The sequence below is a fragment of the Calypte anna genome, chromosome 4A (genome assembly GCF_003957555.1).
Source record: "Calypte anna isolate BGI_N300 chromosome 4A, bCalAnn1_v1.p, whole genome shotgun sequence".
NCBI lineage: Eukaryota > Metazoa > Chordata > Aves > Apodiformes > Trochilidae > Calypte > Calypte anna.
Genome location: NC_044248.1, coordinates 29593403 through 29618968, shown reverse-complemented (window position 1 = coordinate 29618968; position 25566 = coordinate 29593403). Strand labels below are relative to the sequence as shown.

Sequence of the window (25566 nt, the reverse complement as noted above, 5' to 3'; positions counted from 1 at the left end):
TAATTCTGCAGCTGCCCCAAACTCTTAATGTTAAGCTCAAATTTTACAGTTACCCTGCAGCATCAGCAGGTAGTGACACATGCAAAATTTTGCACTGTGTTGAAGTATTGGGAAGCTTAAAGATGAGTGTTTCTTTTTTAAATACTTTTTTGAAGTTAGACTCTTGTGTCCTGTAACAATCTCAAAATTATTTCTTGTAGTAAACAAGTATAGTAAAAAAACTTTAATGATTTCTTTTCTACATCTTCCAAGTGTTTGAACCCTAAACAGAGAATGTAACCTTAACTTCAAAGGATTTCTCTTCTGTTTATTAGCTAAATGATATTTGATATTTATGGTCAAGTTCAAGTGTGTCACATTAAAAATACTTTTTTCAGATTGAAAGACACGATAACTGTGCATATGACTACCTGGAAATTCGAGATGGAACAAATGAGAACAGTCCTTTAATCGGTCACTTTTGTGGCTATGACAAGCCAGAAGACATTAGATCTACCTCTAATACCCTGTGGATGAAGTTTGTTTCTGATGGAACTGTTAACAAAGCAGGGTTTGCAGCTAACTTTTTTAAAGGTAAATGTTAAATCATTATTTGGGAGCCATGAATGGCTTATCACTTGGTTTTGTACTAGAAAACTTAGGATATGAAAAATATTTTATGATGTGTTTTTTCTAAAATCAATTCTGTACTACCTCCAGCGTATTTTTTGCTTAACTCTGAAATTTAACAAATCAAAGCAGTTCAGGTATTTCTGTCTCCTTGAAAATGTGTCCAAAAAACGAAGGAGCATATTGCATGCAACTTCCTACTCTGTTCAGGTTCAAATAATCATCTTAGTTTTGAAACAACTTTGAGACACATCTAGTCCTGTAAACATGTCGTTTGGTCATACTATGTTGTCAAATATGAAGTTGAATAGAATAATCACAATAGAGACAATTGGATCTTTATCTTAATATTATTGGGTTTTTTTCCTTTTGCCTAACAGTTGTTTGCTTGGTTTTTCCTAATCCATTCTCAGGCACTCAGGCAACTTTATCAATTTATTACTTTCTGTGAGCAAGAAAAAATCCAAAACAACAATGGAGAAGTCATAGTGCCCAATGACCTCACAGTCTTCCTCCAGCTTTGGTCTGTGTCGTACAACTACAGCTGCACCTGCAGCAGCTGGTGCTTGGGGAGTGTAAAATTCCTGCCCTATGCTGCCTCTGGTACAGTGAAGGCCCCTAGCAGTGGTGTGGCCATGGTGACACCCAAACTGCAGGTCATGTCACTGGGAGAACCTTCTTGCTCTTTTGGAAAGACACGGGCCAGGGCATTCCTCACCCCGGCTGTTAGTTTTGTAGACAATCATAACCTCGAAAGCTGTAGACATGACAGTGAGAAATAATTTTCTTTTATTCTGAAGAAATTCCTTGTCCTGGTATGTAAAGAAACAATATTTCAATATCCGAGGAATATTTCAAAAATTAATCTCATGGCTATACTTTAATGCTAGTAGAGATAATACATTCTTCCTTTTCCTCCCCCATCTCTGATGCATCTTGTTTCCTTTAATATCAGTAGAATGAAAACCTAGGATTTGAGGATTCTGTTAATCTGTTTTTGCGTATGAATTTGGGATGATGCACAAATTGATTCTGTGGGAGATAAAGTGCCCTTCAAGTGACCCTGTTGTGGATATTCAGTCTTTCTTTCTGTACTTTATACAACCTTTAGATTATTGCTGCCTGAATTATTATGTTGCCCACAAAGTGCTTATAAACTAGGTCTGCATCTGTCAGTAGATATTGTAAAAAAAACCCACCCAAACCCCACAGAAGACAAATTTTTATTTTCCCCGTTGCACGTCTCCTTAGCATTTGATAATGCTGTAGGCAGCAACCACAGTGCATTATGTAGTACACTGCATAATGGCATGCATGCAGCTTTCTAGGTTAATATTGATACAGTAATTACAACTAAGGAAAGTAATTTTTTAACACATTTTTGCATTCTCCTCTGTCTTGGCAGAGGAAGATGAATGTGCCAAACCTGACAATGGTGGCTGTGAGCAGCGGTGTGTCAATACTCTGGGCAGTTACCAGTGCGCCTGTGACCCTGGCTACGAACTTGGTCCTGACAAAAAGAGTTGTGAAGGTACAGTGTGTGCCTGTGTTGTGGGCTTTGGAAGCATTCTCACAGGGTGCCTTTACTTGGGTCAAATGCTACACCTGTCATAAGCTCTATCCTAGAGATGTGAGCTCTGTGGAGCCCAGCCTGGAAAACCAGTGCTTGCTTTCAAGTAGTGGTGCCAGAGTGTAATGTCTGTGTGCATCAGTCATCTTCATCTGATGCCCATCACTAATTTAACTTTACAGATTTTGCTGCTAGCTGATTGGGAGGGATGGAAGCAGGACTTTGTGTCTTTCCAAACTGCATATTATGTTTTTCATACTCATTAAAGCAAAGTCTCTCACCATCTAGAAAGAGATAATTATCAACAGAGCAATATGCCACTGTCTCAGAATTGGAGTATTTAATGATCCTTCTGACCATCTCTGACTAGGGTATGAGAAGCTGGCATATTTGAAGAACAGGGTCCTTTATTTTAGCTCAAAGCTCAGAGAAATTTTCCCTTCTCCCAATCAAATTCTGTATTTTTCATACTGGAAACAAATTTTTTACATTTCAGGGTGAGCTGAGTCTGTTCAAGTAACCACTTAGAGAAATAAAAACCTGATAAGTGGACGTCTGTGTAAACACAGGATTGGACTGAGATAAGCTTTTGTATTCTATACATATTTCATATCAAAGGAAAGAAGCATGAGGTCTTGATCATTAAACACCGATTACCATTTAATTTTTATTCATATACACCAATATATTCAGGGATAGCGCAAATTATACTTATCTCAGATCATCTGCTTGAGTAGTGAACAGAGTTATAAAATTGGAGTGCTCAGTTACAGTTTTCTCGTGATGTAATTCACTGGTCTCTCTTTTTTCCCAATTTCCAGGCTTTAATTCATGATTTTTCACAGTTTGGGATAGTTTTGCTTAGTTTCTTTGCACGTTTTATTCTTTTGCTTCTGGCTCTATGGGGTTGGCTTTATTCGTTTCTTTGATGTATGTGTGTTTATGTGAGGTGGTGATAGACCTAGTCCACAGGCATGTTAGATTTCAGCTTTCATCAGGGCAGTTGGTTTTTTTAGTGTTTTTTTCCACGCACTCCCTCATCTGTAGTAGCAAACCTGTTGGAAAAACAATCTATTTAGATGTCTGTATATTAGGCAATATGCGGAAAGTAAAGTTAAGCTAAGGGGGGCCATGAAGACAGAGGTTTGATCTCTTTCCCTTTGATAGTCAGCCCAAATTTAGGTAAGGAATTTAGTTTAGTCTGCCTGCTGACCGAGTGAGAATATTAGGGAAGATTACCAATCTTAAAAAAAAATCTTCCCTCTGCCTCTGAAAAAAAGGAGCAACAACTCCCCAGCACTCAAAAATAACAGCAACTCTGGCAAGGAGGAGTTGCTTGAAGTAGTGCAGTGCAGCATGGAGGAAAAACCCTAAGCTATCTGTATAAGTCTATATGAATTTGTTCCATGTGAGGTAGCACTCACTCAGGAGTAGAGTCTGCTCAGGACTGCAGAGTTAAAATCACTGCGTAGGCTCAGTGAGCATTACATTCTTGTTGTAGTTTGCGAATTTCATGGGTGACCCAGCTGTATTAACGCATGCATGATGCCAGAGTAGAAGCTTATAATTCGGAAACTTTGCTTCACTGCAGTGCTGACTTGCACAGAAAATTGCTTCACGCTGGTCTAATGCAAATCTTCCCTGCTGGCAGTGTATTTGAAAGCTTTAAGAATTTCCTTCAGTATTTCCATCTTTCTGACCATTGCTTGAAGGAACAGTGGAGTGACGTTGAACAGCAGAAACTGAAAACCAGCCATAGTTCTCCTGACTCAGACTGGATCATTTAGAATTATAGCTTGTGTCATCTGAATGCAGTCCGTAAAACCTTGCCTGGTCTTTTTTGAAACAATGAAGTGTGACCCGGGGTATCAATCCCCTCACCCTGGTCAGATTACCTTTACATGTATAGCAAGAACCCAGGTGCCAGAAGAAAGACTGGTAAGTGTCTAGCTTGGCAAAGTGTGCCCTGATACAGCCATTGGTGTGCTAGCTGAAGTAGAAGAAGTGTGTGAGACCATCACCTACTCAGGAAAAAAACAGTTTTTAAAGCATTCACTGTTAGCGCAGAGCAGCTGGAAGCATGTGGAGCTTTCCCTCACCAGATCTTTCAGGAAAGATTTGTGGATGATTTCCAGTGCTGTTACAGTGCTGTAATTGTATGAATGAAGCAGAGTGTGATTGAAAACCCCTGCAAATCTCATTACATTCCTTTTTTTTTTTTTTAAAAAAAAAAATGTTTTCACAGGTGGAAAAGATTAATGTGTTCATCCTTTACTATCTGAACTCCGTTCACAGTCAGAGTATTGCTCACTTGTATGAAGGTGACTATTATTTTCAAATTTTCACTGAATAGATTTTTTCTCTATTACCTGAACATCCACACTTCAGCAAAAGAAATTGTGACTGAAGTGTACATGACTGCTATCCCATGAAGTGACCCTATCCAGTAGGTTATAGGAGGCATATACAGCAATAGGAGCTGTGACAGGTAGGGCTGGTTCAGGATCAATAACCACATAGAAAAGCTGGGGAAATGCTAAGCGCATCTCAAGTAGTCTGTCTGTCAGAAGACGGGTGGTCAAAGTCTTAGGGAGGGCAGTGAGGCCAGAGGACTTCCATGGGAAAGGTTTTAAGAGAATAACCAGAGTTTCTGGAGGGAAGGAAAAAGAATTAATATGATAACACTTTGTGTAGTCCTGAAACTTATCTCTGCCCACAGACCTGCAAACTGTTCAAGGTAGAGGCTGTCTCTTTCTCTTTGTTTGCACCAAGCATGATAAAACAAGCATGATTTGTCTGTCTGGGAATTACAGCAGTATAAGTTATGAGAGAACTGAATCTTCTCAGTGTACTTCTGTTTATAGTAAAACACAGTGAAATGATGCTCTCCCATTTAATTTCACAGCTGCTTGTGGAGGACTCCTGACAAAGCTAAATGGGACTATAACCACACCAGGGTGGCCCAAAGAGTATCCTCCAAACAAAAACTGTGTTTGGCAGGTGGTTGCCCCAACACAATACCGAATTTCAATCAAGTTTGAGTTGTTTGAGTTAGAAGGGAATGAAGTAAGTAACTGTGAACAAAAAGCTGCATGATCTGTTACATTCTAAACAGTGTTCAAAAATAGATACTGTCTTATGAAACCCTTGCTTGACTGTTTATATGCTGACAATAACCATAGATGCATTCTGGGTTTTGCTTTGGGACTGGATTCTTTCAAAACAAACATTGAGAGAATTAGCTCTCTTTTACCTATCATCTAAAAGTATAAGTATTACAAAAATTTTAAAAAATGTTCTCTGCTGAGTCTCTGCTAACTTTTTTTAATCAACAAAGTAAAACAGAGCAAATGGCTGAGGCACTGGAAAGAATTCAAGAGAAGAAAATGTGGAGAAACCAAATCATCTTTACAGACTATGACTACAAAGAGTATGCACAAGCTCTGGTTGGCGATGAAGAGAGGAAGCATTTAAATCACTTAAGAAGTATCTCATGGGGGAATATTTTAAAAGGAGCAGTACCAGCAGAAATGAGGCATAGGAAAACAGCAGCAGTGTTTGAGCTGGTCAGCCCCCAGAGGCAGAGTCCTCATCCCCAGCATGGGGGGAGATGGGCAGGGCAGAGCTCTCCATGTGCTAAGGGCAGCTCCCTACAGCTTTAAACAAAGTGGTGGGGTTCCTGTGTCTTTTATGTGGGAAAAATTAGTAAAATATGAGCTTTATCATCAACTTTGAAGACTCTGTTCTGTTTTCTGAGGCACTGCTGTCATACCATTGAGTTCCCCTGCATCATCCCAGCCTTAATGTGCTGTAGCCATCGAGATGATCTGGAAATTCTTCATGTGGCATTAAGAACCCAAATGCTATGACATTATTTCTATCTAAATAAATTTGTAGCAATGTTTTTTGATTTGGAAATATGCTCTGTTTTGAGCATGAGATGAGAAGTGGGAAAAACTGGAGTTTAATTTATAACTAAGAAATAACTCAGCCATGGCTTCTCCAAAATATCTGTTATTTTCAGAGGCAGCAATCTGGAATTTGCATTTTTAAATAACTTTAGGGGATTCTAAAGTCTGTGAAATTTCAACTTGCCTTTAGTAATTTCTGATAAATTAAATTCATGTCTTGTTATCATCGTTACAAGAATGGCAAAAGGTGTAAAAAAATCCTTGCAAGTCCCAAAAAACTGAAATTTAATTACCATTTGAACAAGTCAGAAAGCATATTCCCTGCATTTTCTTTATACTTAAGTAAGATTTTTAAGGAAGACACCTGGGGTATAATGAAGTTAAATCAGTTTTCTACGGTCATACAAAACGCATAACTTCAGAAGATATGGAAAATATATATGTAATATTTGTCAACCTTTAAAACTTTCTCTTGATTCTCTCCTATGCCTACTAAATCAGATTCAGCTTTATATTAATAAGTAGTTTTATTAAGAACCTGTGATACCAATGAAAATCAGAAAAATGTATATAATATCTGGAGCACTCTAAGATATTGTCTGAGTATAGACATAAGACGTATACATTTAGAAAATGCTTTAATTTTAATATATTTGTTTAATATGTGTTTCCCAATAGGACAATGTTAATATTTTACATTTACTATTTAAAATCTTAATCTTACATTTAACCTGTAATTATTTGTTTTTAATATAGTGCTGTATGAAGGAAGTTAGACCTATCTGAAATTACATTTCATTTGTAATCTAAAGCCATTAAACCATCAAACCTCACCACTGATGTATTGCTGAAATTGCTGGGATTTATTAATATTGTGAATTATATTTGAAAGCTACATGCATTAATGTGAATTGAGCTTAGAAATAATATAGATTAATATGTGGCAGTAACTCGAATTTTATAAAATTTTGTGTTCTTTATATTGTGCAAAAGTAGCTTCAACTGCAACATATAAGAATTGTTCCAATAACAATTAAAATTTAATCTCTGTGTATAATGTATTCTCATTTTTTTAACTGGAAATGTTGACAATCACTTAATACTTCACAGGAGGAGGAAAAAAAGTCCCAAATGTCCCTTTCTATAGTTCTTCTCCAGTTCGTCTGACATATCTTCTCTGACTATAAATAGCAATTTATGAAAAACAACTTGGATTTAATAGACAATCTAAGCTCTATATGAATCCTCCTGGCCACTGCTTTCTCTTAAGATATTAATTGCCATCAACTGGGACATTTTTGATTAAATGATTGATAGTTGAGCCTAAGAAGCTTAAAAGTTTTTAGGTGAAAGGCTTTAGGTTGGTAGGGATTATGCACTGAAAGTATTATCACAAGCAGTAGGCCTTGCATAAGGTTTTTTTATTACATTGTTTTATTGTATTTTATTCTTAACCTCTTTGTGAAAATGAGATGTATCAGACCTGTAAATTATAGCTGTCTACTGTTAAAGAAAGGTGTATAGTTTTAATAGCGCAGATTTATATATTTGTATAAAAAATACATTATGGCAAAACCTCATCTGGCAGGTTTCTTAGAGAAAATTAGTATTTTTTTATAATCTGTGAAATACAAGCAGTATTTCATGTTCTAGATATGTGTTTTAGAGCAGAAAAATATTTATGCTTTCTAAGGTGAATATTTCCAGATACGAGTCTAATGTCACTGGAATTTTATGGAAACATCACTAAGCATGTTGAAATTAAGAAACCAAAGCCAGATGAGGTACTATGTATCTGTCAAAATATGGTTCTGAATGTCATGCATAGAACAGCTATAGGTAGTTTAAAATATTCTTACACAAAATCAATGAACATTTTTAAGCTTTTACAAATGTTTTCAGGAAGGAAAAAGTGAAACAAAACAACAAAAAAGATATTACGCAATTATTATGCAGCATATAAAAATCAGAATTCTTGCATTTGTAAATACCTTCATGCTTTTCTTTTGAACACTTGCCAAAATAATTTATTTTCCTTCTCAGGTTTGCAAATACGATTATGTGGAGATTCGTAGTGGCCTTTCTTCTGATTCTAAACTCCATGGTAAATTCTGTGGTACAGAAGTGCCTGAAGTTATCACCTCTCAGTACAACAACATGCGAATTGAGTTCAGATCTGACAACACTGTGTCAAAAAAAGGCTTCAAGGCACACTTCTTCTCAGGTATAGAAAATCACTCTTGCATACCTGTGAGTGACTCTGAGCTTACACTGATGAGGTGGAGTGAATATTTTTTTTTTTAATATGAAACTGAGTGGCCTTTTCCCTTATAGTTTTCCTCATATCTGTGATTTTGTTTTACTTCCGTAACCATAAAATGATTCTCCTGTCTAAAAATGCTAATCTGAATTGCAATGACTGTGTATTTAGGGAAACCTATGGAGCACATACTTTTTTAAGCAGCAGAAAATACACAAACCTTGTGAGATACAGAGGAAAAAAAGCAAATTTACTGAGTGTTATTGAACTTTTGTTGCTGTTTTTTCAAATCACAGTTGGGACATAATATGAATTACATACTGTGTACACTCATGGTTTTTTCACTCAAATCTCTTAATATAATGCATTAGTTAGGAAACTACTACTTTGTGCTACAACATTTATTTAACATTATGGGTTCTGTCTTACCAAAGTTTGCACTTAATGTTTTGCAGAAGAACAGTTTAAAAAACTCTTGAAAAAATATGAAAAATATGTCTTAGTTATGAGTAATTTCACTAAGGCAGATCGGAGTGATGGAAGTTCTCAGTCCTCAAGGTGAGGACACATATCAGTGAATCAAGTTAGAAATGAATGAAGCTGAAGATGTCAGGAAATAAACAGCAGTCATCTCTGCAATTGCTCATGGAGCCTAGGCTATAACAATTTTTGGCAAAATACCACTTGGGGTTAATAGAAAAATTTTGCTTAGTGTTCCTCTAATGTTTACACACACACATGTGCCTAAGTATTTTATCTTGTGTAAAACAACACAAGTCATGTCTACCCACCTCCCCAAACTTCAAGTCATACAGAGGCATTTGGGATTTGAATTCTGCCCTGAGTTTTTTTGGTAACAGTTAAAGATCTGGATCTGGAGAATCCTGATTTTTATTTTTTTTTAGCATGTAGCAAAATGTATCACCAGGCACTGTTATTAGTGTTTGTTTGCTAAAATATTTTATCAAAGCTGAAATGAAAATGATATTTCATTGGTTAGCTTTAATAACTTAAATATAGCCAAGTAATAACAATCAGTAAATTGTATAATTGATACGGTTTGGAAAGTGAGGAAAACAACAGTCAAGAAAAATAGTTTAGACTTTTAATATCTTCTCATTATGATTACTTTGTTTTTCTTAAGCAATTATAGAAGACTAGAAAGTTTCATCTCATACAAAGAGATTAACAAATATTTCGTCTCTTCTAAACCATATGATCTTTTTTTAGTACTTGCATTTTTCTACTTTTAGTCTTCCAGATCCATCATTACTTTTTACTTTAAATTTATATATTGCATTACAATAAGCTTTCAAGGTTAACTAATTATTGGCAGGAAAAGCATAGAACAGGACTGCCTTCGAGAAACAGTTACACAACTGATCTTCATATAGGCCTAATAGCATCAGCAAGAATCATCATGTATTTTGACTTTTTATAAGAAATATTGGTGCATTCCAATTCTAAAAATCGCCTGCAAATTAAGTTACTTATTATCAAGATCTACACAGCTATGCCACATAAGACTGGCAATGACAGCTTCATGATTCATTTAAGCTTTGCATCTCAGAAGTCGTGTTTTATTGACATACTGAGTATTTATATGCATACAGTCAGTTAAATTTGAGGTTTTGTTAAAGTGATAGTTCATTTTTTAAAATTTATTTATTTATTTTAATGATTGTTTGAATTATCTGATCACATTATGAGTGGGTTCTAGGAAGAAATGGACCAATGCTGTGTTTTGGGGAAAGACTAGACTATAATTCAGGGAGTTCAAAGCTTCAAGTTGAAATCCTTCAGAACAATTATTTTCCTTGTCTGTTTCATTTCTGAATAAAATATGCTTCCTTTTCTTCCATCCCGGAGAAAACAGATTTTTCCTGGTAATTTGAAAAATACAAGTTTGAGGTGACTCCTTAGATCACTAGAATAAAGTTGTTAGCCAGCGATAACTCTGAACTTATGTGATTATTAATGAATGGAAATGTGTGATGTGGGTATATCCCCTTCAAATAAATCTTGATATAGATAGTCTTTGAGTCTGTAAGCATATAAATTTAGTGAATATATCATAATGCATTTCTGCCCTAATTTCTTCTCTCTTTTCAGGAATTCAGATACTTTTATTTTTATTCTTTGTCAGTTTTCTTCCAGCTGTTGTCAATTCTAGCAGATTCTGGTTTTCTGTGTTTTCTGTGTTTGACAATTTTTCCTGATCAGAACAGAAACTTTGTTATGCTTGAGACAAATCAAACTTTGAACTTAAAGTATCTAAAAAGGGGCTGTTATCTCTAAAAAATTCATCAGACAAAACTCTAATAATGGTCAGAAAACACTAACTTTCTTAATTCCTTAATATGGACATGAATTGAGAGCAAGCTTGAGTTTTCAAGTGTTTTGACTTTTGGGAGTTGACAGCTGATCAGTGTTGGAGTCACAGCACCATCACAGCTGATAAAAGTGGAGGTTTTTTTCCTACTTATATATTTGGCTCCACAATGCAATGCTTTCAGAATTATATCTGTGGAGATATACTTAGTGCTAGTGTCCAACTTACTTGATGTTTAACATTATATTAATTAAATTATCAGAAATATGTGCAAGCATTTAGTTTTAAGACATACATCGTGAAAAATAAGCACCAATGAGTAAGATGCTTCAATTTGCAGCATGTTAGCTGGTCAAGGGCATATGCAATGCTCAGCAAGAGAGACAAGTGGATAAATTAGATTAGTTGGAAGATGAGAAACTGTAATGGGTTCCTCAAGCAAAGCAGATTAACTTTTTTTTGCAAGTCTTTTGATAGTGAATTCTGCAGGCATGGCTACAATTGAGAAAACATGGCCCCACTCCAGTTCAGACAACAGAAAGCAGGTTTTGGGTGATTGGAACCCACTGTGATAAACTGTGAAAGTAAACAGTGACACAGGGCAACAGCTGACCTGCCTTGAGAAGGTATTTATGTTGATGTAAGGCAACATATAATTACATTTTTGGCTGTAAAGTGGTGTTAACAGACAGACAGGTGCTACTGGAAAGTGAGAAACTACTTTTTTTCTTTTTTCGTTTTTCTTTTTTTTTTTTTTTTTCCAACATTCTGTGAAATTTGCATTAGATAGTTCTGAAGAAAGCTCATTTGGGAGCCTTTGCCTAGCTAATCTGCAAACACACTTTTATATATTTATGATTGATTTTCTTGGATAAAGAGAAGAAATTAGGGAGCCCTGATATATTAATTTTTAAAGCTTTTATTAGAGCTTTCTGAAATTTCTGAAAAGATAGCAGGCTTCTAAACTAAAACCTTCCCCTAATTAGGTCTTGATTTTTCTCCTTCTCTTTCTTCTGTCTTCTATCTCTTCTTTCTCTTGTTAGAAGACAGTGACCTATTGCAGTCTGCTGGGTCCAGAAGGCTAGAGAAGTGTAAAAGATTCCTGTAAATTCATGCTAGGGAGGAAAAAGATAAAAATTTTATATATATATACTTTTTTTCCCCTGAGATGTTTCTGGTGTATAATTAATACCCAATGATAATTTGTCACTAAACTGCTTCATTTATCATAAGTTTTAGAATTACTTCAGTGGTTTAAATAAACGTGATCCTTTGCATGATTATTCAAAATGTACATGGTATTTGATATAATATAGAAATTAGTTTTGTTGGGCTATTTCTTTCTTGGGTGATGATCCATTGAGTAGTTAAAACGAGAAAGCTAGAATGTTTCTAGCCTTGAGCAAATTTGTTTTGGAGCACAAACTCATCTCTGGTGCCATCCTGGTACATTTTTTTCCACAGACAAGAAAGCTGGCTTCAAAGAGAATATTTTTGGTTTTGAATCTTGCAAGGACTTGATACAGGTCCCTTCAGGCCGACTATGTATTGTTCACAGAGTGGTGGCCTCTGAGGGTCTCAGAGGTATGACCATTTGTCCTCTGAATGATTCAACCTAAAATTCTGTTCAGGATGGGTATTTCCCTGTTCTGAGTACTAAAATGAGAAAAGAAAGAAAGTATCCATTCAAAATGGGGAGACTTATTTCCATCTGTCAGCATAACAAATGGCTTTGTTTTTACATGGCAAAACATTTGTTCCGGTAACTATTACAGACTAATTGTTTTTTCATGAATTTTAAAACTGAGCAATCAGTTTGACAGCAAGTCTGTTCCCAGTCCTGGAGTGTGAGGAAGGCTTGTTCAACGGTTGCATCCTTGACTAACCATGTACAAGTAATTATTGTGGTTCAAATATGTTGCAAAGCTTTCCCTTTCTACCTTTTGTCCATTGTTTATCTCAGAGAAAGTCCAACATGGGACTTTCCTTATGCATTTGTATCTGAATACATTATTTCACAGAATTTAAGCTTATGTTGAAATACTTTTCAATACTTTCACACAGTTTGGAGGAAGATGAAGATGGGTAGGGTTTTTATTTAGAATTCGTGTACCTACTCTATACTTGAAAGCTTAATTTAAATGCAATTTGAGCTTGCCTTCCACTTACGTTGTTATTTTGGTAGAAACTAATGCTTAGAAGAGTTCTGTTCATATATATTTTCTCATTTGCTTGCTACTATTCTTCACATCATAAGATTCATAAATAGTGACCGTGTTTATGCTTCTTTCATCAACAAAATTGAAACTAGTAGAAGCTTTTGGATGAATGATTCTGTGAGCAACCTATGTTTTTAAATGTTTCTTAACCTTCAAATCTCTTTAAATCTTCAGAAAGTTTCCAAAAACTTTCAGTGCAAGCAGATATCATATTTACAGGGCAAAATGCAGTGAATGTTTGTGTTTGACTTGCAGAATTTTCCTATAATGTACATCATCATCAAATAATGTAAATAGAAGCTGTTTTTATGGAGAAACCTGCAAGTCAAGTGGTCAAGTGTTGCATACATTTTGGCAGAGAAAGCTGGTGTGTATGCAATTATACTACAAACTTTCTCTGTTGTGTTCCTGAATGCAAGTGTCAGTAGCGGCAAGGAAAAAAGTACATAAGTAAGATAACAGAAAAGGACTTACATTATCCATAGTGGCTTGTAATCTATCGAAATGCTTCCTGTGCCTACTATAGTCTGAAACGTTGCATTTTACCTGATTTGGAGATAACACTCACTGTTGCTTTCTAAGGTACATGAGGCTGAAGGAGGTGAACACTGCATTCCAGCCTGCAATAGCTGAGCCTCTGGGATGACCACAATTTATTTGCTCTTTTTCCTTCTTTCTTTTGCATGTTGAAATGACAGGATTTGCAATATACAGTTTTTTTAACACACGTTTGTGGTTTTATATATATTTTTATAGGTATATATTTTTATATCTCAGGATTTATATATATGTGTGTCTATACATCCAAATATACACATGTGGATCCATATATATGTATATTTATATGTATGTGCCAGGAGGAATCTGCATCTTTTAAATGGACCAGCTTCACCTAAAATGGCAACAGCTGAATGACATAGAAGGGTGGCAGCTGAGGACTCTTGCTAGAATGACAGCCTGTTAATCTAGTTTGACGTTTTTCCATGCAATCAATTTGTCGCTGTTTAATGCAGGGTTTTTAATGCATATTTTCTCCCTTACTCTCTGTTTTATTTCTAACACACTAAAAGCTCTTTTAAATAATTATATGTTAATAAACAGAACTGCATGCTGTATTGTAGATCTCTCTGAGATAAGTAATGCCAGGTATTTGTGTACAATTTTCAATGAACTGGTATTCTGTAACATCCAGAATAATTAAAAGTAAATCATAATGTCACTCTACTGGGGAAAAAAAAATCAGTTTACTAAAAAAGTTTATGTTAAATTTCTCTTTTCTTGCATATTTGATGTGTAGAACCTGAAACCATGTTTGGCCCATGTATTACTTTCAACATACCACTATTAAACTGTGGAACATGCGTAAAGTTGGAAAATGTAATGTGCTGTCCATAAATTACACTCCTTTTGTTTACTGAAATAAAACTTTGAATAAGATATTTATGAAATTGCACCAGCTAGTCCACTTGGAAGAGTAAATACTGGTAACTGCAGAGTAAATACTGGTAACTGCCTTATCTGCTTTGATTTAGCTTGTTAGTTTTACTAATCTTTCTCTCCCCTGGGTATTATCCCTCACTCTCTAGAAAGATGACACAGACTATATGCCATTGTGCAAGGTTACAGGCTCAGCAGTGAGTAGTTAGAAATAAGGTACCACGAAGCTGCCATACTGTGAGACAAGTGCCTATGCCTTTAGTTTATCCTTTTCTGGACTCAAACACTGTTAAATGCTGCTAAATCTTTTTGTCTTTTTGTAACAAGGACTGTTGTTGGCTGTGATGCTCACTCAACCTTGTTGTGTTTTTCTTAGACAAGGATGAGTGTTCAAAGGACAATGGTGGCTGCCAGCACGAGTGCATCAACACAGTTGGGAGCTATGTTTGCCAGTGCAGAAATGGATTTGTGCTACATGAAAACAAACATGACTGCAAGGAGGGTAAGTAGAATAGTTGAATTGTTCATGTCTGACAGAAAGATCTCTGCAGCTTTCCTTCCAAAGGAAAGAGAAAGATCTTGGTAATGGCTGATAAGACATTTGGGCTTAAATGTTCCCCCACTCACTCTTTCCTGTCCCATCAGTCCCCAGAATTTGTGTGTGGCTGCATTTGCTGTCCACAGGAATGTAGTCTGGAAAACTTGAGATCATTGGCAGGGAGTGCTACCTGTAATAGCTGTTAAGTGTAGAATATTTAAAGCTGGACTAGATTATTTATCTAATGGTGTATTAACCACAGCGACAAATTTTCTGGAGAGAAGCCTGGTAAAGTTGTTGTTTGCTCCTGTCACTAGCAGCCAATTTCCTTGCGGTCAAGTTGAAGCCATATCTACCCTTTCTGGGTTTATTTTAAGGGGCATACTCATATAACCTAAATTCCAGCCAAGTCCCTGTGAATCTTTCTTCCTGTCTGTTGTCTCAAGGTGCGGCTGTCTCCAAGAAAAGAGTAGACTTTGGAGCTTAGTAGAATTTAGATTAACTGCAAATGAACCTCAAGCATGTAATAATGTGAGCTACTGTAATTTCTCAAGGATGTACTCTAGCATGGATTTAATGTGCAAGTAAAGATGTGCCTTTTGTGAATCACTTGCATTGTCACTGGTGTTGGAATCATACTTGCCTGCTCTAAAAGATTCCTGTTGAATAATTCTCTGATGTTTATAAAGCAATTTGAGATTGTTACAAAACAAAATAGAAAAATGAAACTGGCTTCTTTTGGACTTTAAGTTTTAGTTCATTTTATTTATTCACAGAAGATGATCTTCTGGTGATTCAGCTACAATATGAATGACTAAACTTGGTACATACTCACAGTTAAGTCTTAACTGTTCTCTAGTTTTGTATACGGCCATAGAAACAGTGGTTTAAAAATCCACATGATTGTTCTGTAGCTGCAGTATGAAAATTAGCAAGAAGAGATAAGAATAAATTGTTCAAGAAATATGATTTGAAGTTGGAGTGGCAAGATTTTTTATATGGATTTTCATACTTATTTTTGTGTAGAATGGGGGGGAATAGCAAAATAGTTGATTAATTTTAATACCTATTTTATGCATATTATTTATAGTGTTTGGTTTTGTGTTGTTGGTTTTTTTTAAAAAAAGTCATCCATTTTAAACAATAGTGAATAGTGGATGTTTCACAACAGTCAGTAAACAAGCATGTTGGGTTAATTTGTTCGCCAAAGGGTGAGAACATGTTCATGCACGTAAAGAGTGTGCTTACCTGTCTTCCTCAAGATCCTTTCCATTCAGGAGGTCCTCTGAAAAAAAAATAATACTTTTCTGGCTACCTCTGAATGCAGACCCCCAGACTAACTGATGCTATCACTGTTGGCACAGCTGAGTGTGAACAGAAGATCCACAGTCCCAACGGCATTGTCACAAGTCCCAACTGGCCTGACAAGTACCCCAGCAGAAAGGAGTGCACATGGGAAATCAGTGCCACCCCTGGGCAGAGGGTCAAATTGGTGAGTTTCTGCCTACCCTTCCTTATTCTCTTTTCTTCCACTTCTCAAGTGACTACTCAATAATACAAAACTTTACTGTCAGTTTGCAGCCTGTAGGTAAAGTGTTTTAAAATATCTACTGATTACTGGCCAACTGGGGCCACTCAGCAACACTGTGTATTTAAGTGAGCTGTGTATTTAAGTTTGTGGTGATCGTAAATACTCTGGACAGGAATACTTTTCTCCTGCCAGACTTCACTGTATCACTGTTGCAGTTCATAAAATTTGCACAAAGTTTTGAAAAATATGGCAGAGGTCATTTATGCAAACTCCAACATACAGAAGAAGCAAGTAAAAAGGAAAAAAAAGTACAAAAAATTAAAGACATAACAAAAAATCTGGACTTATTTAAAAACAGCTCCAAATTTTAGCCTAAGTAGAAGAGCAACCTAAGTACAGTTAATTTTGTGTTTAGCTGGCTGAGGACAATGCCAGTTGCTGAAGACAGGGTAGCAGAGCCCAGGGAGCTCTGCAGACCTACTGAGTTTTTTTTTAGCCTCTGTAGTAAGCTGAAGGCATGGACCTGAGCAGGGAGCTTTTCTGCTTTGAGATCAGCACCATTATTTGTTCAGCCAGAGTATTATGGGGACAGACACAACTAAAGCTGGTTTTACACATTTTTAAATAGTTACTAATATTTTTAATTGATTTAACAGGTATTTTGGGGCAAAAAAACTTAGGAAGAGGGATGTAGAAGCAGTAGCCAGTAGTGACACAGGGTGAAAGGAATATTATCTTGTAACTCCTGCCTTAGCCAAAACTGTGGCCCCTGCTACTGATGCTGGTGTGGGATCTTGTCATTCCTGTTCACCACTAGCAAAATGGTTAAATGGTTCAGGGGTATGTTGGAGTTGCAGAAAATGGGTGGTGTACATGCTCTGACCATTCAAAGGGTGAAAAATGGTTTTGATTCAGGCACCTTCTTCATCCTGCCTAAATAAACAAAGCCATCCAAGCATGGATGTGTTACTGGGAAAGCTTTTTCAGTACTTTTAAATTCAGCAGGCAAAATTCCAGCATTCAGATTTATTCAGTGAAATTTCACATTGTCTGTGCTTTAAACAAAAAGTTTTTTCAGTTGGCTTTTACCAATTAAATTGGAAAACGTAAACAAAATTTTACTAGATAGAATTTTCAAAAGTTTCTTCATTACTTAGAGTCTGAAGCCTTGCCTGATTTCTGTGCAAATCAGTACAGTCAATATATTATGTGTGTGTAGTATCACCAAAGTCTCTCCAGTACAGCAACATGCCACATAAATATTAATAATACTCATACCATACTTCCACTATGGATAAATCTTTTTTTTCTTGGACCTTCACACCATATTTGAGTTTACCTCTCACAATCAAGTTGACCAAGAAGAGAATTGATTTCTTCCTTTTAACAAACCACATGAATTGTGAGGCTGCACTTCATTTTTTGAGAGGGCTATGTGTACAGAAATTAATCTTACTGTGGTTGCTCTCACTCTGTTAATAATTGAAAAGCCTCTTCCTGTAAAGGCTAAAATTAATCATTTGCTATGATTAAGAAGCCTATGAAAAAAATGGATATGCACTTCAGTATTTTTAAATGAAATGTATAGATAAAGATGGCTTTGAAAATGTATGTAGCAGGGAGATTTTCATAGCTATCATCCGGATGTGTATAGGAGACAGATTTAAGTGTCCTGCTCAGTCAGCTATCCATAAGTGCCACCAACCTATCTACCCAGTTGAGTGCTATAGATAGAATGGGCTGGGTGTTCAAAAGCTGTACGAAGCATTTCTGAATACCATTCCCACTAATAAAACAGTGAAAATGGGGACTGTAGTTATGGTGGGCAGCATAGTCAACAGTATTTGTCTTAGGAAGACAGAGTATGATTTAATTATACTAACAATTTATGAAATCATCTGTGAATTATATTGGAACTAAATGAGAGAAAGTTGTGCAGCAAATACTCAGTCATGTTCAACTTTAAGGAAAGTTTGTGTCAGTTCTTCTTATTCAAGCCTTCTCTTAGCCCACTGCTGGGAACTGCTTTTTAGTGAAATAGAGGTCAGCTCTGGGTGTTTTGAAATATTAGGCATTTTGAGCTTTTAAAAGACTTAAGATTTTTTTTTTTCCTTTAAAAAATAAATTCTTTTGCTTCTCTCTGTAATTGCAAGAAATAATTGTTAAAATCACAACAGATTTAGGACTTTTTTCTGCTCTTCTTTTTGGGACTTCCTGCTGGCTTAGAAATCCTAGTCATAAGTCAAATATTAAAAATAATAAGTGTAACTTACAGTTCATGGTGAGAATTGATCTGTTTGTACTGACAGAAAGTGAAAAAAATGATATTTTCCCCTGAAAGAAAAAGAAAAGTTCTGCAGGCTGCTGTTGGATCAGATCTATTGATCCTGTTGATTCCAAGTAGGCTTGACTCAATTCTATATTTAACTAACTCCATTTTACAGTGAAGTATTTCAGCTTTCTGTTTGTTTTCATTTTGGGTTTGTTTTTTTGGTTGGTGTGTGTGTGTGTGTGTGTGGTTTGTTTTTGATTTTTTTCTAATCCTATTTATTTGAGTTGTCATTTATATGACAACACATACTTGGCATCATAAATGTAAGATGGCTGACTACAGTTTAAGAACAGCAGGATGACTGCTGTACAGCTCTTTTCACTGCCTCTGCAGTTTCATTCCCTCCATAGAACTCCCCAGACTTTCCTATGAATTGAGCCTATACCCACCGTATCACGCAGCTCTTTACTTTTCACAAAACAAAAGTATTATTCTGAATACTCCAGTTCTTTGGGTAAAATATGTTGTGTTAGTTCTTTATATTTCCTTTAGGTCAGCTGTTAATATAAATTACCATCACATTTCACAGTGGCTGGATTCCACAAGGGATCTGCTAGGCCATATTTGCTTTGTTGTACCAAATAGAATGCATAATCATGATATATGCTCAGTATTTGATAGCTCGGTTTTATTCCTTTTAATAATTTCTTCTTAATTCTTTATTGGTTTGTTTGTTGTTGTTTTCATAAACAGTCAGCTGTGTGACTACCCATGGGATCTTTATGCTCGGTGCTTCTTTATTATTTTATTATGCGAAACAGATTTTAAATTTCACCTTAAATTTTAGGTTATTTCAGAAATTTCACTAAGATATGTATGAGAGGAAATTTCTGGATTTTAATCTTTAGGTTTCTGGTTGAAATTTAGCCCTGGACAAAAGGTCTTACCTGAAGTATCTTAGGTGTCCATTTGAAATAAATGTGTTGATACCAGTCCAGTCTTGGAAGAGACTCTTCTATATTTGGAAAGCAGGTATTAGTTGTATGTGTTTCAGCAGTTTCTGCAGGGTATGGCATACACCTTTAGGGGACGCTTAGTTTGACTTAGTTTGAGAAATCCAAATTCCTAAAGTTTTTAAAAGTTGGCTAGGTTCTGCTCTGGAGGACTTACAATTTTCCATTTTTAATAAATCCAAATTAGTCCTTAAAAACTGCCATAAACACTTAAAGAAACCAAGAATCTGTAGAAACTTAAAAACTAAGATAAATGTTTTGAAATGTAGAAAAAACATGACAGGTTTGAAATTAAGTAGTTTGCCATAGCTGTGTTCAAACTGTGTCAGCAATCTGAAACTTCTTGGGAGAGTGGAAGACAGCAAAAGATGTTTTAGGATTTTTTAAAGTAAACAATCAACAAAATTTTGCTATTTTTCACAATTATTTCCCTAGCAAACATGTGATCTTAGCATGAAGGTTGCAGCCTGAAATACCTTTAGCATTGCAGTAATGAGATAAATCTCTAGGTAGTTCATTGGAATGTAAAACTGTCATGTGTAACCATTCATGTGGAAAGGTTTTTCTCAAAGGCTTTAGTTGTGGTGTGAGGTAAGTAAGAAAGAGGGAGGAGGAGGTACTGTTTTGCATTGTGTGGCCTCTACTACTTGAGGAACCTGTAGATCACCAGCTTTTGGCTGTTCGGAATGTTCTGTGAAATTTGGAATTATCCTACAAATGGTACAAATTCTACACAAAGTGTCAGTAATCTAGATTTAGTATTCTGTTATGGATGCTCATTGGCCTTCTTACAATTCACTGTCTTACCATTCCGCTTCCTCAAAATCAAGATACCATTCAAAGCTTGTAGGGGCAGCTAAAATCTGTCATCTAAATTATATCTGCTTGTTATTCTGAAACACATATACAGTACTACATGGAGTAATTTTGCTTTTTCCACCCCCCCAGACTTTCAACGAATTTGAAATAGAACAACATCAAGAATGTGCTTATGACCACTTAGAAGTGTTTGATGGTGAAAGTGAAAAATCACCAATTCTGGGACGTTTATGCGGCAATAAGATACCAGAACCTCTAATTGCTACTGGCAACAAAATGTTTCTCCGCTTCATTTCTGATGCATCAGTTCAAAGAAAAGGCTTCCAAGCAACACACTCTACAGGTCAGAAAATAAGGATGTGCTTTACTAATAACTTTGCCTTTGTTCTTTAGCGGAAGATATTCAGGGATTTCTTTTATAGGAATAGGATAATTTAACAGATAAGACAATTTTACAACTAAATCTAATGAAACCTTAAGAACGTTAGGAAAAGTCGGAGATTGCAGAATTTATTCTCTGATACTTTAGACATTTTTTTCTCCTCTTTTTCTCTTTGTATCTAAATTTTCTAGGTAAATGATTAAAAGATTTTGAAACAAAAATTTTGAAACAAAATGCAGTAAATAGAAGATAATGGTATGGACAGTCTAAGAGATAAGTAAGATTTTTATGACTGTTTATAAAAGATTCAGTAGCTTTCCATTATATTTGTAATGGCAATACTTCATCGAGGCTTGTGATGCAGCTCCATTACTTTTCTTTTACAACTTAAGCAAAAGTTTGGGGTTTGTGTAAAGAGCTATTACAATCTTCCTGTAGAGCTAAAAATAAAAGATAAGCCAAAGAAAAAACAATAAATACCAAATATTTTTTTAAGGCCATAAAAATATAATCTCCCTCTCGTTTACCATTTTTTTTTCTTCTGGAGAAATCACTGAAATTAAAAATAACGTTTTGCAATTGCATTAATAGTTTTCTTGAGATTTTCCCGACGTTACTTGGCTTATAGTGGCCCCTAGTGCTGGATCTCTGAACTTGCAGTACCTAGTGTAAAAAAAGGGTTAGGGTTTTTTTTTTTCTTCAGGTGTAATGTCTGCCTTGTCTTTACGTTTTAAAGTTCATTCTTATTCATCCACTATTTGGCAAAAGATATTAATGCAGAAAATTATTATAAATATGTGTTCTAATATATAAGATTTACTGATGAAGCAGTAAAAAGAAGATAGTAATCAGGGTCATTAGTCACTGTCAATACCGTTTGATATTACCCAAAATGTTAATGAAGTTGATGTGCAGTTCTCAGCTAAAAAATCCTCATAAATCAACATCAGCATTTGTTTTGTGGTTTTGTTTTTTTTTTTTCTTTCTAAGAATAATTCTAAAGTTTTATCAGTTTAATGTGCCTTTCAGGGGAAGACAGTAAGGAACAGTATATGAAATATTCACTCTTCATGATCTGAGCCTGAAAAGTTGAAAAGTGTAACTACATGTAACTGGATTTCTTTTTCATGTGGAAAATCCTGTTTTACAAGCATGACATTGTTTTCCTTGCCTGAGATTGAAAATTAGATAGAAATGGAAATAATATTGACTTGGGGTATCTAGTTCAAGGTCAGAGCTCTTGTTAGAAGCAGGTGTTGTAGAACTACTGTCTCACTCTTCTCACTTTCACGTTGCAGAATTGGAGTGGTCATTATGTTGAAAGAAGTTCAGATTTATATTCCCTATCTTTAAAGACTGCTAGTTCTGTTATGACTTGCTGAAGTTTCCCTCATATGTATTCTGCTGAGTTTTATGAGCCTAAACTGTAAAAAGCTTTCTTAGCATGCATAAGAATGTTTTCTGGGAAATTCTGAAGGATAAAATCTGCCCAATTTTTAGGAATATTGTCAAAATTATAAAGTTTGCCTCAGTAAGAGAGGATATACATTTGTGTTGACTGCTGTTGCGCGAACTGCTCACTAAGCTGAACAGCTCTTCACCAGCACCTCACTGCTTTGAGGCAGTGTTTCAGTGAGAGTCAACTTGGATGTTGCATCCATTTCCTGCAGTTTGCAGCCAAACACAGGTATCTGTGGGCATTTTCGCCCTCCGCTTTGGACACATATGAATTAAAAGCTCTCGTGTTGCTTCCAAAATGACTATAAAATTGAGTAATGACAATGCTGAATCAAATTCCTAATCTTGCTTCACAAGTTCAGGTGGTGTGGATTTAACCTGTTCCCATCTGTCCAGCCTGTTAAGCAGTCAAGTGACTACTGATTGATTTTCTCTTGTCTTTTTAAGCAGCCTATAAGCCCCTAGAAAGGTCAGGAAAGAAGAAAGTGAATTTGTTCATTAGTTGGTCTACAGCAGTCTGATCAACGGCATTTTACAAAAAAGGCATATTTCTTTATGGTCAGATGTCTACATCATGCCTACATCAGAGCAGACATAGCAGACAATTTGTTTCAGGCCGTTACAAAATGATCAGATTATACTAGCTGTAGTTGATAAAAATGCAGACAGAATTCAGACTGAATTCAGCAACTTAATTAAGTTCAGTAGAAGCTGAATTCAAAGGGCAGAGTACAAGCTACTGTATCCAGGTTTGTTTGGTTTTGTTCAGTGCATTTTCAGTAGATTCTGTTTCCCTTGTGCAAACTGGACGAAGAACAAATTACTGGAGTACACAATGAAGTTCATTCAGATTTAAATTATGAACATTTATGAGCAGTTATGAACAAGCTATAAAACAATACAGCTTAGGGCTTGCTTCAAGAGCGGGCTTTCAGCTGCAAGGCTTTCTCTGGTAGTAGCAGCTTTCTCCTGGCCACAGTCTTTGCAGAGTAAGACTTGCTCCCATCCATGAACTACACAGCAAAAGAGCTTTCAACCTGACATTGATGTTCAGTACTGAGATGGCTCTGCAGGCCCTGCATATTGATTAAAGCTGACACTTCTGTGAAACATGAAATTTTTGCTCTAGCTCCTGTTGATTGCCAACTCCCTGTTTGCTACAGCTCGTCCTTCCCTGACACTTCTACATGGTGTCATTAACATATGTGGAAAGGCTGTCAACACTGAAAAGTGGACACCCTACTTAGACCTCTTGCCTTGCTGGCCACAGGCACCTCTCAAGTACCCAACTGAATAATGTTGTACCTTTTGAATCACATTCCTTATAACTTTGGTGTTTCCTGTTTTTTTGTGTTTTGCTTGAAAGGTATGAAATATACTCAAGCCTCTGTAGATATAAAATGTAATTTGTAATTTTCTGTGGATTAATCACACATTGACCTGATTGTAGAATAAAAATGCAGTAAGCCTGAAGACTGAAGCATCTGAGAAAATAAAATGCACTGAATAAGCTTCATTGTCCTTTTTTTGTTTGTTTGTTTCATTTTTGTTTGTTTGTTTTTTCTTTGTTTTGTTTTTTCCCTCTGTTTAGAGTGTGGTGGTCGTCTGAAAGCTGAAACCAAGCCCAAAGATCTGTACTCCCATGCTCAGTTTGGTGACAACAACTATCCTGTTCAGGCAGACTGCGAGTGGCTGCTGGTGGCAGAGCGTGGCTATCGGGTTGAGTTAATGTTTCAGACCTTTGAGGTTGAAGAAGAGGCAGACTGTGGTTATGATTATGTGGAGCTCTTTGATGGTCATGATAAGACAGCTGTAAGGCTTGGTCGATTTTGTGGATCTGGGGTAAGTAACCAGGCACTACACTTTTTTTTATTCCCACAGCAAAAAGAAAAAGAAAAGCAGGGCAGAGGAAGGAAAGAGTCAAGAAGGGATGAGGTTCAGTTACTACACCTTATAATGAAGAAAAGAATTATCTGCTTCAGTTATGTTGGTTTTTTTTTAATACAGATTTTCAGGCTTGTGGTAGAAGATTCCCTCAGTGTTTTTAACAGTAGATACACTTATCTATTTTTTCACCAAAGTATTGTAGTATTATGTTAAGCTTTATATAGCTGACAGTGGAGTGTTTATCAGGACCCAAAAATGGGTTTTCTATACAGAAAAACACACCAGTGTTGGAAATTATTGCATTAAATTTTTTTCAGTTTAAAAGAAGAAGTTGCATTTTGCAGGAAGAAGGGAGCTTTAGGTAGCATTTATAATATGCTCATACTCACACAACTCTGGAAGAACTATAGAAGAAATCTGAGAAAGACAAAAGTGCTCTGTTTTGTTTGTCTCATAACTAAAAAGACTGCAGAGATACTCCATACAAATTGCATTAGTTAAATTAGATTCAGAAAGTGTGGTGCCACATTTATTCAGCTTGTGTGAAAAAAAACTTTTCAGGCCCCAAGCTCAACGTTATAAAAGTGCATCATAATAACAAAAGGAAAAATATATAATTTTAAAGTTTCTGCTGGTAGATAAAAATTTTCCCTCACCTCCAGCCTCTAGTTTAGGTTGTCATTTTCAGAGTCTGCCTCAGAAATTCCTAGCCTGTAACTGAGAGTCTAATAAGACAGAAGTATTCTGCCAGATGGTACCATTGGAAAACCAATAGGATTGCACAACAAGGCATAACAGGAAAAGAGAAATGTCCATAAGAGCAAGGAGGATAAATACACAGAATGGATGGATTATTTATTTCTTTATTCATTTATTTTAGCCACCAGAAGAAATTTATTCAGCAGGGGAAGCCCTTTTACTTCACTTTCACACTGATGACACGATCAACAAGAAAGGTTTTCATATACGTTTCAGAAGTACAAAATATCCAGATAGTGTGCACACCAAAAAATAACTCAAGAACCTCTATGCCAGAAAAGGAGAGTGAAAAAGAATAAACACACAGTGGAAAGGAAGGAAGGCATGTCTTTTTTTTTTTTTTAACTAAAGTTATTAGCACAATTGTTTTACATGAATTCATCTGAAATGATGACTTCTAAGACCAGAGACTGAACTAAAATTAAAAAAAAAAAAAAAAAAAAAGTAAAAAAATCGCCTATCCCAGTGGAATAATCAAGATGATGATATGCAGCCTCCATACTTGACTGTCTCTGCAAAGCTTGTGAAAGGACTTTGCATGCAGGAAGAATATAAAAGCTTTTGGTCAT

General features: G+C 35.8%; 1 protein-coding gene across 1 annotated transcript in view; it reads left to right on the top strand.

Annotated features, from left to right (window-relative positions):
- Positions 1 to 25264, top strand: part of TLL1 (tolloid like 1) — a 121551-nt gene extending 96287 nt beyond the window's left edge. Inside the window, exons 13-21 of the mRNA XM_008493823.2 lie at positions 378 to 573; positions 2015 to 2140; positions 5085 to 5245; positions 8134 to 8314; positions 14715 to 14840; positions 16241 to 16368; positions 20641 to 20854; positions 23943 to 24193; positions 25119 to 25264. Coding sequence (XP_008492045.1) covers positions 378 to 573; positions 2015 to 2140; positions 5085 to 5245; positions 8134 to 8314; positions 14715 to 14840; positions 16241 to 16368; positions 20641 to 20854; positions 23943 to 24193; positions 25119 to 25253 — 1518 coding nt within the window. The 3' untranslated portion in view covers positions 25254 to 25264. The remainder of the gene's footprint in view (positions 1 to 377; positions 574 to 2014; positions 2141 to 5084; positions 5246 to 8133; positions 8315 to 14714; positions 14841 to 16240; positions 16369 to 20640; positions 20855 to 23942; positions 24194 to 25118) is intronic.
- The last annotated feature ends 302 nt before the right edge of the window (positions 25265 to 25566 follow it).